This window comes from Myiozetetes cayanensis, unplaced genomic scaffold (genome assembly GCF_022539395.1).
Source record: "Myiozetetes cayanensis isolate MyiCay16 unplaced genomic scaffold, myiCay2020 scf3, whole genome shotgun sequence".
Taxonomy (NCBI): Eukaryota; Metazoa; Chordata; class Aves; order Passeriformes; family Tyrannidae; genus Myiozetetes; species Myiozetetes cayanensis.
In genome coordinates, this window is record NW_026087521.1 from 3,185,628 (window position 1) to 3,200,530 (window position 14,903).

General features: G+C 42.7%; 1 protein-coding gene across 2 annotated transcripts; it reads left to right on the forward strand.

The window, feature by feature from the left end:
- Positions 1-1,605: 1,605 nt before the first annotated feature.
- Positions 1,606-14,607, forward strand: RBM17 (RNA binding motif protein 17). Of its 2 annotated transcripts, none has more exons than XM_050324102.1 (12): positions 1,606-1,664; positions 3,716-3,856; positions 5,008-5,124; positions 5,998-6,164; positions 7,644-7,741; positions 8,274-8,330; positions 10,061-10,202; positions 11,385-11,536; positions 12,049-12,122; positions 12,437-12,535; positions 12,853-12,925; positions 13,072-14,607. In XM_050324102.1, exons 2-12 carry the CDS (start codon positions 3,734-3,736, stop codon positions 13,173-13,175), a joined length of 1,206 nt encoding a protein of 401 aa, XP_050180059.1. In that variant the 5' UTR covers positions 1,606-1,664; positions 3,716-3,733; the 3' UTR covers positions 13,176-14,607. The 2 variants fall into 2 exon arrangements, with proteins under 2 accessions (XP_050180059.1, XP_050180060.1); XM_050324103.1 differs by having other exon boundaries at positions 1,610-1,664; positions 7,647-7,741.
- The last annotated feature ends 296 nt before the right edge of the window (positions 14,608-14,903 follow it).

Below are 14,903 nucleotides of genomic sequence, written 5' to 3' on the forward strand. Positions count from 1 at the left end.
AAAATTATTTCTGCATACCAAACCAGTCTTTAAGCCCAAATGACATAATGCAATAAATACTTCTAAATAGCTAAATATGGGGCAACAACAATTACGCAGTGACCTCAGTATTAGTGGCAGTGATGGCAACTGATACCTTGGAGTATCTTATGCCTGAAAGGCAAACATGCCTGAATAAGACAGGGATGTTTGAAATACACTTGATAAGAAAGAAGTTTTCTTTTTTCCTCATTTTCACAGTACAGCTGCGTTGTCAGAGGAGTCTCATATTACTGTCCCCATTTTTTCCTTCCAAATTTAGGGTGTGCTTGTTAAGTAACTGGAAATGCTGAAATGCCCAAGGAGACAAGACATCAGATTACTCATTCAATAAGGTACCACAGATTTCTCAAGGTGTCAGAAACACTGTAGAAAATTGTTATGTAACATACAGGGAAAATAGTGTAGGCCATAAATACGGTCCTGCCCTCTGCCAATTGAATTCCTAAATCAAACTCCAGTATAGCTCCAGCTAAATAAGGGTCAATGGCAGCTCATCGTATTGCAGAGGCATATCTCTGTGCTCAATTCTGTTTCTCCAAATCCTCACAGTTCAGCTGTAATGATATTTCTTCCCTCCTCAGCAGCAACACGGGCTCTTAGATCTGAAAAGTCCTTAACAGTAATTCAATTTCTGAGCGTGGGACTAAAGAGGGGTTTGTTATTGCTGTCGCCAATGGGATTTGAAGTGTCTTTCTTTACGTGAGCTACATGGAGCATCCGAAAATATTTGCTGTTTGGCATTGAACCACCCTGCCAAAATAAACTTTACTTTGTGTTTATTATTGTTTGTCTCTATCTCTGTGGTTCCGTGCACCTCTTTTAAAAGGGTTATTGCAGGGAGCACCGTAGAGACCTGATGAACATCATGTGCAGACTGCGAGAGGAATGACTTCCATCTCACTTGATAGGATGAGGGGGAACATCTGTAAACTGAAAGAGGACGGGGTTAGATGAGATATTGGGAAGAAATTCTGGACTGTGAGGGTGGTGAGGAACTGGAACGGGTTGCACAGAGAAGCTGCGGATCCCTCTTCCCTGGAAGTGTTCAAGGCCAGGTTGGACAGGGCTTGGAGCAGCCTGGGATAGCGGGAGATGTCCCTGCCCGTGGCAGGGGTTTGGAACTGGATGATTCCATATTAATATCCCCTCCAACCCAAACCACTCTGTGATTTTATGAGAGCGCAGGTCACACTCGGTGAGCACTGCAAAAACCCAAAGGAATTCGGGGTTCATTACTCTTCTTTGGGTTCTCTCCGCCAAAACAACGCGCTGTGAAGTCTGAGGGGGAAGGGGGGCGCCCTGAGGCGGGCGCGGCTGGGCGGGGGCTTCAGCCTTCGCCTGGGGACCACATCCCGCACCTCCCCTGGGCGCTGGGCTCCCTCCGCGGTCCCGCAATGGTTCATACTGGGACGGAGTGCCCCGTACTGGTTTATACTTGGACAGAGTGTCCCGTACTGGTTCATACTGGGACTGTGTGTGTGGAAAGGTCGGCGGTGCCCCTCCCTCCTCCCGCCGCCAGGGGGCGGCAGCGCGGCGGCGGCGCGGGGCGCAGTGCGCAGGCGCGGGGCGGTCCTTCCCGGCGGCCTCAGCGCCGGCTCATGGCGGCGGCGGCGCCGGGACGGGTGAGCGGCGGGCCCGGGCCCGGCTCCAGCCTGGGCTGTGGGGAGGCGGCACCGGGGCCCGCGGGGTGTGGGGAGGCGGCACCGGGGCCCGCGGGGTGTGGGGAGGCAAGACACGGCGGGGGGAGGGCGGGTGTCCCCCGCGCAGCGAGCCCTGGGAGGGGTCGTGGCCTGGGGGATGGATTCAGGGCCTGCTGTCCCCCCCGCCTCGGTCTCTGTGTTCGCAGAGGGCTGGAGATCACAGAGATTGCAGCCCAACCTTTATTTTAGCCCGGGTGCAGCTCCCTTGTCGCTTCCTCGCGGTGACAGCACCCTGCATGCATCCATCCATCGTTGTGCAGAGAAGGGAACGGAGCTGGGGAAGGGCTCTGGAGCCGCTGGGGGGGCTCATCCTGGAGAAAAGGAGGCTCAGGGGGGAGCTTCAGGCTCTGCAGCTCCCTGACAGGAGCGGGGAGCCGGGTGGGGGTCGGGCTCTGCTCCCCGGGAAGAAGGGACAGGATGAGAGCACAAAGCCTCAAGCTGCGCCAGGGGAGGTTTAGATTGAACATCAGGAGAAAATCGCTTCACAGAAAGGGTGATTAAACGCTGAAAGGGGCTGCCCAGGGAGGCGGTGGAGTCCCCAGCCCTGGAGGTGTTTAAGGAACGACCGAGTGTGGCACTCAGTGCTCTGGGCTGGGTGACACGGTGGGGATCGGTCACAGGTTGGACTCGATGATCCCAGAGGTTTTTTTCTCCAGCCTAATTGATTCTGTGATTCCCCCCCGGTGCATCCTGTCTCCCCTAGGAAACAGCACTCCTGCTGCCTAAATCCCACTCCCCTGTGGCAGATGGGAACTCCTGCAGTGCCCTGTGCTCGCTCTGTGCCTTGTAACCCCCTCTGTGGCTCATCCCCTGTGCCCGTATGTTTAACAATCTCCAGGGAGTGCAGCCACCGACTTCTTCTTGCTCTAAACTCCCTTATGCTGAGCCTGATTGTTCATATTCCACTGCAGAATTAAATTGTTGTGTTTTGTGCGTTTTGTTTTTGTTTTTTTTTTTAAATTTGTACTGAGCTTGGCTTGTTTTGGAGTTGTAATTTAGTCGGTGTCTGCTGCCTCTGAGACTTTCCCCACAGGTTTAAATGCACATAAGTTAAATCCACAGCAACAGCCATCTCCTGTATGTCAGGAGTTTCCTTCCCAATTATCTGTCACATCTCTAGGCTCAATATCTTCCTGATGAGTTTGTAAGCTTTCAGTGCAGGCTGTTAATCAGTGATACCTGTAAATTAAGGAATTAAAGCTTTGGGGTGAAGGTGCTGCAGTCCAGACCCGTCAGAGGCTAAATAATGAGCTCACAGGTTGTGCCACAGGCGACAGACCTCGCAGGACATTCAGATTTTCTCTTCTTCCCTCCATGTCAGATGCACTATCAGACAAAATGATACATTTCATGTCATGTTGTTGATGTTACCTACCTAATTTTGTATGTATATATATATGTATGTGTGTATATGCATATATAAATTCTCTGTATTTGAGAAACCTTTCAATGTTGTGGAAATTATTACTTAATACCACTCTGGCAAGTCTGTTTAGTATATGATGAAAAAAAATAGTGAAATTTAAGAAGCTGATTGCAGTGTTTGCATGTTTGTGTGGACAGTTTTTAAGTTTAGCAGAGATGATAATTTGTGTGTGATTCAGAAGTCTTGAGGGCCACGTGAGGCATAATGTTGAATTTTTTCGTGAACCTCAAAACACCAGTGTTTGCTGCAGCACAACTCCTTCAGAGCCTCAAATGATTGATACCCAATGGTACAGACATAATTTTGGGAAGCTTCCAACACTTATTAACGCTTGAACAGTTTTTGCTGCCTTTCAAACTCCTACTTTTTAATGTAGTTATGATTATTTGCTACCAACCAGAAAAATGTTACTGCTTTAAATTTTCCCTGGCTTTGAAAAAAAGTGTATGTAAAAATATGGTGTGCCAGCATATGTAAACTGGTAGCAAATAACCTGGAGACAGGTTTGTTGTGTCATCTGGAGTTTTTTTTTCCTTTTGTCTTTCAGTTTTAAATTGAAGAGAAAATGTCACTTTACGATGACTTGGGAGTTGAGACCAGCGACTCTAAAACAGAAGGCTGGTCCAAGAATTTCAAACTGCTGCAGTCTCAGCTGCAGGTGAAGAAAGCAGCTCTCACACAAGCAAAGGTAATAGTCCCTTCGTGGTTTTGCTTTATTATTATTTATGATTATTGCTTATTATTTGTCAGTGCATTGTGTTTGTGACCTTAGAATACCAACTTGGGGTAATATTGCTGGGATTTTAGCAAGGAAACCAGCAAAATTGAGGGAGGGGGAAAGGTGAAATGTGTGTTTCTTGAAGTCTGTTAGAGGGATTCTTGCAAAATTAAAACTGAATGAAGAGCTGATGTGTGTGCTGCAGACCTCAGAACTTTTAATTAGCAGAGCCAAAAGCTGATCTTCAGGTTTAACTGTCAAAGATAATGAGATTAAGCTTTTCTCTTTGTTCTGAAACTAAGTAAGGGTCATGCTGTGACTGATCGTTGTCCCTGTTGGCTGTTGGTCATTCTTGGCATTTTGCATCAGTTATTCACATACTTGCATCAGTTTATGCTGCTTTTTAAAAGGCTTTCAAGTGCTAAAGTTTAAATCATCCTGCACTAGAAATGTTTACTCCAAGTATTTCCAGTGTACACGAGAAGAAGGAGTGCAAGCAAATTCCTTGAGTTTAAACTCTGGCAGAGCCGTTTTCTCTTTTTATTGCTGCAGTATTTCACCCTTTTTCTTTGAGCAGCCTTGATATACTCTGGTTGAGGCAGGACACTGTATTCTTTGTGGTGTGTAAGTTCTGTAGTTTAATGAAAAAAGAAGTAGTAGCCAAATACTTAAGTAGGCACAGCACTTTTTTCACTGGAATTACTCCTGATTTTTGCTGCTGAAATTGAGGGCAGGATTTAGCTGATAATTGGAACAAAGTGCATGAATAAAATCCTAATGACCACTATATCAGTTAAATTTTCTGCCCATGTAACTGATGTGCAGGGTATCCATAGACTAATGGAAGAACAGAATAGGATTAGAAAACACAGAGTTCTGAATAGATTGATATAAGTTATCAGATGATAAATGTGAGGAACAGTAGATCTTTGGAATAAAACTGAGCCCCTTTTCAACAACCTGACTCAGTTCAAACTCATCTGAAGAGATTGCCTGAATTTTTCATGGTTCTCAGTCTGAACCTGGGCCCACTCACCTACCACTGCAAAGTGTATCAAACTGGTTTTCAGAAAACTGTTCTATCTTTTTTAGACATTTTGTGTTTTGGTGGTTCTTTGCAGAGTCAGAGGACAAAACAAACCACAGTCCTTGCTCCAGTGATTGACCTGAAACGAGGGAGCTCCTCTGATGAGAGACAGATCGTGGACACACCACCTCATGTAGCAGCTGGGTTAAAGGTAAGACTATGGCAGCCAAAAAGTTAGCAGATGTTTGGGAAATGGAATTCTTTCACTTCAGTCTGTATTTTTATTTTTTCATCATCTTTCCTAGTGGTCAAAGAAGTGATTGTTTTCTGAAAATGTCTTCCTCTGCTCAGAATTCTTTAGTTAATGATCATTTCAATTTAATACAGATTTCTATGTGATACAGCATGGAATTACCAAGGTTAATGTACAGTTATAAAACAGTGTTCCTGGAGTATTTCTCCTGGACACCTTCAAAGTACTTGGCAAGACACCAGTTTGGTCAGGTAAATAATGACTGATTGTGATTGCACCAGAACTGGACCTGTAAAACAATCAGCTGAAAAATAAAAGAGGAGCCACCTGACCTTTTAAAATGGATTTCTCATGGTGAGGAATCCAGAGAAACTTTCTCCCCAGAAGCTTTTTCAAAGGTGGTAGTTCTGAAATAGTTCTTTCATATGAAAGATGTACCTCTGATGGTATCATATTAATAGCAGCTGATGAAAAGGCCTGATGAGATTGTGTGGGAGGACCCTGGCAGATGGCTGCAACATCAAGAGGCCATAAAACTTGTAATAATGAATTAATGGAGGTTGAAAAATTCTTGTCCATGCTGATTTTTCTGCTGCTTTGTGTTTGGCAAGAGGAGGGGGTGATTCATGTGAGGTAATGAGATGCCGGATGAAATGTTAGTTTTAAGTGAAGCAAAGATTCCTTCTAGTCCCAGTGGGATTGGGATATTACCTGCCATTGTAGAAGTCAGGAATTGGAAACGTTCAATTCTTGGTTTCCAGCTTGGTGTTGTTTTCAGATCTCAGCTGAACAAACTCCTTTTCCTGTTTTGTTTTTGTTTTCTTTTTTAAGGATCCTGTCCCCAGTGGTTTTTCTGCAGGAGATGTGTTGATTCCTCTGGCAGATGAGTATGACCCCATGTTCCCAAATGACTACGAAAAGGTGGTGAAACGCCAGAGAGAGGAACGGCAGAGGCAGCGTGAGCTGGAGAGGCAAAAGGAGATTGAAGAAAGAGAAAAGTAAGGCTTTTGTGTAAACTCGTGGCATATTGACACTTGGACACATCAGTTTGTTTAGCTTTATCCCTCCAAACGATTTCAGGGAAATTCTGAAAGACTTAGTGAAGAGCATTGTGCTTATAGAAACAAACTTTAATTAATATGTTTCAATGCTCTTGCTGAAGTCACCTAACAGTGCAAAACTTATAAGAATTATCAAGTTTGCAGCCTCTTTGGCTGCAAGGTACATGTCAGGTTTCTAAACTTGACATTTCTGTATTCTAAATTTACTTTGTTTCAATAATAGCCATAATATTTTGGTACTTCATGCATCATTGTCAGACTTTGACCTTGCAGATATTTTATAGTATTAGATGTCGGTGTAACCAGAATTTAGAAAAACCTTTCAACACTCAAAAAATCCTTTCTGCTCCTAAATACTACAAACTGATCCAGGAATGCATTCAGTCTTAAAGATGTAGTTAGCACAGTTTTTGAGAGTCATAGTTGTATTTCCTTTTCTTAATACTTTGATTTCAGTTTAAGTAAGTTAATTATGTGTTTATTACTCTTTTGTCTCTGTACAAAAGAAAATATCTTTAATTACCTTAATACCCTTTCCCTGCAGTAAGAAATCTTTCTAATCATATTAGGAAGTTGAATGCAGATTCACTGTCTGATGGAAATAAGTGATAAAATATCTTCAGGCAGAAGATTATATTTGCTTAGTTTAAGTGAAATTAATAAGCCATCTTCATCACAGGACAAAGTTGGTGGAATTTGTTTTGAACTCACAGGGTAGAGATTAAGAAATTTTGTGTGGTTCCACAGCAGAGCTGTTTTTAGCATCCTGTAGCACAGTTCTGATGGCTGTGCTGAGAGTGAGATCTGATTTATGCACCAAGCTATGCTCTTAAGTTTTGGATGAAAATACTTTTCCTTTTGATTCTGAAGTATTAAAATGAGTGATTTCATGATCACAATAGATAACAGTTGAAGTGCAAACAATTCTTGAAGAATTCCTCACTTAATGTTAGAAGTTATGCCTGAATCTTACTTTAATTGCCAAGGATGTTTAAGCATGATGATTTTTTTAATTGAGTAAATGATATTACTCTGTATAGCCTGTGGTGGAGAATTTATAAGGGATTTTGTCCAGAGCAGGGTGATTAATTAATGTTTGTAGTCATTCAGTCAGCTCTCCTCTCTTTGAACTAGATTTATTCAGGTGCTTCCTCCTTTCCATGCATTCTTCCTGGCTGACTTGTAAGTGGAAAGTGATCTTGCTTTAGATCCATCTTATGTTTTACCAAAAAATGCCCCATGAGGATAAAAGCAGAGAAACAAATAGTAAAGGTGTTTACTTACACCTTCATGGGAAACATGGTAAAATACTGGTTGGAGTGGGGCAGAATAATTCACACTGCAAAGGTGGGATCATAAATTAAGGCACAGAGTTAACTTTGATGGTTTCTTATCCTAACTTGCTGTGTCTCCTAGAAGACGTAAAGACAGACATGAAGCCAGTGGGTTTTCCAGAAGACCAGATCCAGATTCTGATGAAGATGAAGATTATGAAAGGGAGAGACGGAAAAGGAGTAAGGGAACTGCTTGTGGTTTTGATGGGGAAAGAGAGGTGGGCGTAATTCACAATCTCATTCCTGTTTCATGGGTTCTGTGTTTCTTTTCCTTGGGTGAGTCCGCTGTTGTTTCTGAGCCTTTAGAATAAACCTGGCATTTTGTTACAGCATAACTGTTGTAATGCAGAAAACTGATTTGTTTTCCTCCATGGAGGCAGATGGCAGCTAAATTATTTGTGAGAAGACCTCTTTTTACCTTAGTTTGTAGGTACCTAGGTTAAGTTTCTGCATGGTGTAGATTCCAGGAAAGGGGTGAGCCAGGAGATAAAATCAGGCTACAGGAATCAGTGCTGAGTTTTCAGCCCATCGTTCCTGCATTTGTTACTTTGGTGCCCTCAGAGCCAGTCAAGATGATGTGGATCAGGGTGGTGAAATATGTCTTTGCACAAACAAAATTAAGCTTTATTCTCTTTGAACAGCAAAGTTACAGTCAGTAATTCAGGTCTGTTGTGATGTCATCCAAATTTGTTGCCTTCCTTTCTGCTCTTAGGTATGGGAGGAGCTGCCATTGCACCACCCACTTCTCTGGTTGAGAAGGACAAAGAACGTGAGTACTACAAAATCCTCCTCTCTCAACCCAGCAGTGTTTATTTCTCGCTCAACTTTCTATTCAGTTGAGTCTTGCTGCCTTTCCCAGAGGATTCTTTGTGGCAACAGGACTTGTACTAGTTCTTTGTTGATGGGGGGGAAGCTGTGGGGAACCTGTGATGCTGCTGTGCTTCACATCTCTGTTCTGAAGGACTCTCTCTGTGTTGCTGGAGAAGTGGTTTGGCACAGTGGGGTGTTGCAACCATGTTCAGTTACTTCTGATGTGAAAAAAGAAATGTCTCTGGGTAGGCTAGAAACCTCCACAGCGTGGAGAGGGAATTTTTTCCATTGCCCTTTACTTTAGGAGGTACTTTGTGAGCATCTTTTCTGAAGGGATTTATGCACTACGGACAGAATTTTGTAAGTTTTTCAGGGGTACAGCTCAGCTGAAGAGATGTGTGTGCACTGGTGTTTCCCTCAGCAGAGACCACAGTTGTCCACGAGGTGGCATCATCTTGCCATAGGAACAAAACCATTCCCTTTTTATTTTTCCCATGTCTAACTGTTGTGTACTTTAAAATAAAAATGATTAGCAGTATGTTGTCTGCTTTAAAAAAATAATAAGAAAAAAGAATCCTAGACACGCAAACTTTCCTTTGGCAGTCCTCAGTTTGTTTATGAGAAGACTGGAATGTAAAAAAAAAAAAAAAACAAAGCTTAAGTGAGTAATATAATAGTGAAAGCATTTGACTGTGTAGACATTAAAAACAGAAAGAGAATGTTTTGAGTAAATAATTAAGGGCAGTTGAGTGAAAAGTAAATATAGGCTGGAAATGATACAAATAGGCTGAGGGGGAGAGCTTTTAAAATGTGACATGATCCCACAAGGAAACCCCTATGTGCCTTCTTACTTGATGCTTAAATGTAGGCTGGAAATACATGAGAAGATATTTCTGTCCCAGGAATCCGGAAGTCCAATCCATCTGCTGCTTAAATAGGACTTTTTTTCCTCATGTGACATCCCCAGACCTTCACTTCTGACCTTTTATTTGATAAGATCAAAAAAAAATTGATAAGTTCACAAGAAAGTATTCTAAAATGGAGTCAGTCTAATAGAAGTCCTTAAGACTTTTCAAAAGCGTTTCTACATATTTTATTTGGTGTTCTGTAGGCTGGTTTTTTTACATTTTTTCCATTAGACTTGTCAGTGGAAGGTAGTTTACTAATCTCACCACTGTGACTGAAATATCCAGGTATAGCTCCCATTCCCCCAGGAAGAGTTGCAGTTCAGAAATTCTCCGTCAGACGAGTTGCATTCATTCTTTTTAATAGACTGGTTTCTCTTCTGTGTAAATGTAAAGTGTATTTTTACTCACAATCCTTGGACCTGGAGCTGCGTGCATTGATCCAATTTTGTCATAATTCTGTTCCTCATGAATGAGGCTTCTCAGTTTTGCTTGGCCTCTGCCTGGATAAACTCAGTGTAGTGCAGGTGGCCTCTTAATGCTTCTTTTCTCCATTTAATAAGAGTTTAATAAATACATTTTAGAGTTGTGGATATTTATATCCATAGGAAAACCAGAATAACTCAGATCTTGTTTCTAAGAGAGAGAGAGAGAGAGAGAGGTGACAGGATGTTAAAACAACACATGCAAAGAAAACATTCTTCTGATTTGGATTTATGTGAGAGGCTTTTATTCATAGTTTGTTGGGATTTTATTGAAAAAGCAAAGTGTTTGTTTTCTTCAGCTGTAGCATCATTCCCATATGAAGAGGAGTCCAGACCTCGGGCACCATCTTCCAAAGCAGCAATTCCTCCTCCAGTGTATGATGAGCCAGAGAGGCCTCGTTCCCCCACGGGACCCAGCAACTCCTTCCTTGCTAACATGGGGTAAATGACTGACTGCTGCACGTTCTGTGGAAAAAGGCATTGGAAGGTGGCTGAAAGCAAAAGCTAAAATAGTTTGTCAGTGGAGAAGAACACAACCCATGTATGTATGTGGTTACTCTGAGCTCAGAGAGTCCAAACTGGCAGGATACAGGAAAAAACCATGGATTGAGGGAAACACATCTGAGGTGGTTGCACTCCAGGCTGTGTTTTTAGTGAGTCATGAAGCCACATTCCAGTTTAAAGTGTTTATGGCCTGTACAAGCCAAGCTAATGGAGTATACAGGAAAACACAGGTGGCATGTTAGCTCTTCTAGATTTCTTTTCCCAGCTTTGTCTTAAATTTGCTGCATATCAGTGGGCAAATCATTTCAGCTCTGCTTTGCTTGTTCAGAAATTCAGAGCATATTTGCATGAATGTAGCAGCTGTGGCTGCAAACCTGCCCATTTACTTTCTTGCCTTGTGTGGAATGCTTGTATTCCTGCTGTGGCAACAAAGTGAAGATGAATCTATAGTTAAAAACAGCTTAGACACCTCGGGTTTGTTTTTCTTCTAATTGTCCAAAAAAAGGATAACCAAACTGTTGGACCAGTTTGTGCATCTTTACCACCTCTAGTTAGCAGTACCCTGGGACCTTCATTTCACTGAAGGAAGGGCCAAAAATCTGACCTAACCTGACCACACAATTGTCTGTTCATTCAGTGACTTGGTGTTTTAATCTTTCAGCATTACACAGCCAGACTTCTTGGCCTTTTATAATGTGTGTTTCATTTACTATGCTTAGGAAATAGTCATGTAGTCACTGATCCTGTGTTTCCTCTGTTGTCTTGTTTGCCCATTGATAAAATGGGGGTGACTGAGCATAGAATATTTACTGTGGTTTAAACTACTTACACCATGGCATGTTTTCTGTGTCCTGGGAAATTCAGAAAAATTAGACATGTTTAAAATAATACTGAGGATATCTAGATTTGTGGTAGGAAGGGCTAGCAAGGTCTTGTCCTCTGGAGCTTACACCAACTTGGAACCAACAGATAGTAGGTTGTAAATTGTAGAAACTCTTGTGTTTTCTGTCTCCATGTAAGGAAATTTTAGAAGGTAGAATATCTGGGCACTCAGGAGTAATGCAGTGCTAATGTTTTGTGGAAGAAGCCTTTACCAACTGATGTTTTTTCTCTTTGCAGGGGGACAGTAGCTCACAAAATCATGCAGAAGTATGGTTTCAGAGAGGGCCAGGGCCTGGGAAAGCATGAACAGGGGCTCAGCACAGCACTGTCAGTAGAGAAAACGAGCAAGAGGGGTGGCAAGATCATTGTTGGCGAGTCTACAGAGAAAGGTAATTGTGTCCCACAACAAGTCTGTGAGAAATGAAGCTCCTGGATTTTTGTTTACCGTCTGTCCTTGGAGAAAATACTGAAGCTGGAAGAATGGCTCATATTGGTTCTTGTGGAAATCATCTTCTTTATCTTGTGAAGTCCTGTATACATTTTTTAGCTCACCCTGCCCACACCACCTGTGCCTGAGCACAAGTGTTAGAAGTCAGGAGAGCTGATTTTTAGTTCTGAGGGAATCTGATGCAATTTTGAACTTAGGAATTGTTTCCCCCAAAGAAGCAGTACATTGTCACTACACTGTCAGTGTTCTGGCTTAATTCACGTAATTGGAATTGATTTTTCTGCTTATTGTCCTTCCAGGTAGCTACAAGGTGCGAATAACTGTTCCTCAACAGTACAAAACTACATTTTGTGGCTTTTATTCCATTTTTCAATCAATAAGATTCTGATAAAAGTCCCCAGTAGAGCTTTAATCTTATATTACCCACGATTAACTGCTCTGTCTTCGTAACAGAAACGGGCAAGAAAGCGGATTCCAACCCACTGACCGAGATACTGAAATGCCCAACTAAAGTGGTCTTACTAAGGGTAAGTTGGGAGTCAGAGAACATGTCTTGGTGTTGGAATGTTTAAACTTGTGTTCCCCTTACAAGACTCTGCACAGTTCAAATGGTTCTGGCCTACACAGTCGTGGTGCTTTGTGTTCTGGAGAAAATACATGTCTTCCTGAGATGTGTCTTTTAAGTCAACACTGCTTTAAATTGTACAGTTCCCCTGTCTCCTCCTGTGGCTCTTGAGTTTTTAAGGCATCCATGGTCACAGTTCACAGGGCATCTCTGATTTATCTATACAACCATCTGTGTTGTCACCTAGTGACTTGGGTTTATTCTTTTAACTTTCAGAACATGGTGGGTGCTGGGGAGGTGGATGAAGATCTTGAAGTTGAAACGAAGGAGGAATGCGAGAAATATGGCAAGGTTGGGAAATGTGTCATCTTTGAGGTAAGAGAGAGTCCTTTTGGCTGCTCTGAAAGTAAAACTCAGACCTTGTCCCTTGCAAATGATGTGTTACTGCCTAAGAGAAGGGACATAGGTAAAAGATCTCTCAGGGTCCTTCACTGTGTTGGGATTCTGGATTTTCCATATCTGTAAGATACGAACTTTCAGTATCAGAATCTGGGCAAAAATCTCTGAGTGCTTTGCTTTTGGAACCTTCTTATTTTGTTCCCTTGACTACTTTTGTGAAGAACAGCACGTTAAAAGAGTGGGCTTGCTACTGTTCTCATCACTTCTGGTTTGGGGCTTTTGTTCTGTTTCAGATCCCTGGTGCCCCTGATGATGAAGCTGTAAGAATATTTTTGGAGTTTGAACGGGTTGAATCTGCCATCAAAGGTGGGATCCTAAATTGTGTCCTGTGACCCTCAGAGTTACCTTTGGTAGAGAGATTAAACAGTCTCACTGATTAGACTGTTTAGTTAAAGAGATGTTTACTTTATTGAATTGCTGCTTTGCTGACCTGCTCTTGGTTTCAATTCCAGCTGTTGTGGATCTAAATGGAAGGTATTTTGGAGGCAGAGTCGTGAAGGCTTGTTTCTACAACCTGGACAAGTTCAGAGTGCTGGATCTGGCGGAGCAAGTTTGATTTTAAAAATCTGGCTCGAGGTGTCACTGTTTTGGCAATCACGTTTTCAGCAGTAGGCTGGGAATGAAGAAGAGAAAGGTAGCTTTCCCAGCAAACTGGAAACAAGCCTCATTGAATGGATTTTTCACATTCGTTGTGACTTATGGTTTTTTTTGTAATATAAAGCCCTTTGAAAGATTCACATCTGTGTGGTTTTGACTGGCACGTTTCTGCTTATTGCTCTGGGGATCCTGGGTTTTGTCACGCTTTCAGGAGGACTTTGCTCTTTTGAAAACCCACTGCTGAGGAGATGCTTTGTCTGTTATCCTGCTTTCCTTGTTCTGGTGCTTCGTCATGGAGTCCCTGTGCTGCATCCACGATAAGTGGGAAGCTTTGGACAAGGACTGCGTGCTGTGATGCTTCTCTCCCCTGGTGGTATCTCTTTAGAGTTAGAGCCTTGCTCTCCTAAGTCCTCATCTCTGCACACAGTGGTTTGGGCTCGTTGGACAGTTGGCAGTTTGTTCTCCTGACTCCAGGACAATACTTTCTATGCCAGGATGGAGACTAAAGCAACAAGGAATGAGTTTGTCTGTCTTCCCAGATCCAAAGAAAATCCATGTTTAAAAAGAAGGAGGAAGGAATTTAATGGAGTCCTGGCAGGCAGTCTGTCCTAGAAATAACCCAGGGACAGCTGATTACCCTTAGTGAAATGCTGTAGTAGAACTGAGGGACACTCATTCCTGTATTTGGCCAGGCATCAGATTCTCATTTCCTCCATCACACATAGGTAACTAACTTGGTTTAATCATTTCAAACCTGGCATTTGCTCTCTCTGTGTATATTTCTATATTTGAGGTCAAATACCATCAGGGTTAGGCCTCTTTTTGTTTTTTCCTTTTTTTTTTTTTTTTTTTTTGAGTGCCTGTGGAAGTTTTCAAAATAGGAGGCCATGGAGGGAAGTTCTCATGTGAAAATCTGAAGAGCTGACAAACTGAACTGCTAAACACTACAACTCTTTCATTTTTAACTCAGTGTAAAAATACTACACAGCTCTCTGGTTTTATGTTTGCTTTTCTTTTGGGAGCAGCATGTGACAAAAGAGTTGGCAAGAGGTGGCTCTGCAGTGGTGGCAGCTGTCTCTGTGCCCCCTTGCACCCAGGGTTGTGCAGATGCTGAAATGATTGTGAGCTCTGAAGGCAATTTAGCTCTTTGAAAGCTGATGCTGGGTGTCTTCTTCCTGTTACACTCATGTTTTGGGGGGAGGGTGTGTAGACCTTTAGTTCAACGCTGTGAATATCTCCAGTTGCTGCCCTTTTATGAAGTTTTGGCTGCAGCTCTCTGTGACAAACCCTTGGTCTTGTGTTCGGCTTATTTTGTCCGCTTGTGTCCCACCAACCTCTGTACAAACATCCGCTTGTAAAACAGAATTTTTTAAAAAAAGCCTTGTATTTTACCTGCTGTGTGTTGGCTTCCTTACTCTGCTCTCTTGCTGCACAAGGCCTTCCCACAGAGTCAGGCTGGAATCCACCCCGAGGAACCCTCATGGACAGAGGTGAGGAACAGGCCTGACTGACACCCAAACCACAGGACTTGGGGCAATAACAGATTCTACTGCTCTTAGTTTTTGCTTTGACCTTGAGCAACGCTTCATGGCCTTTGCTGCTACGTAGTAAAACAAAGAGATTAGCCTGATGTGAATTAGCATAGATTTGCTTATAGGAGTCAGATAATTTGGGTGGCTGCTGTGAA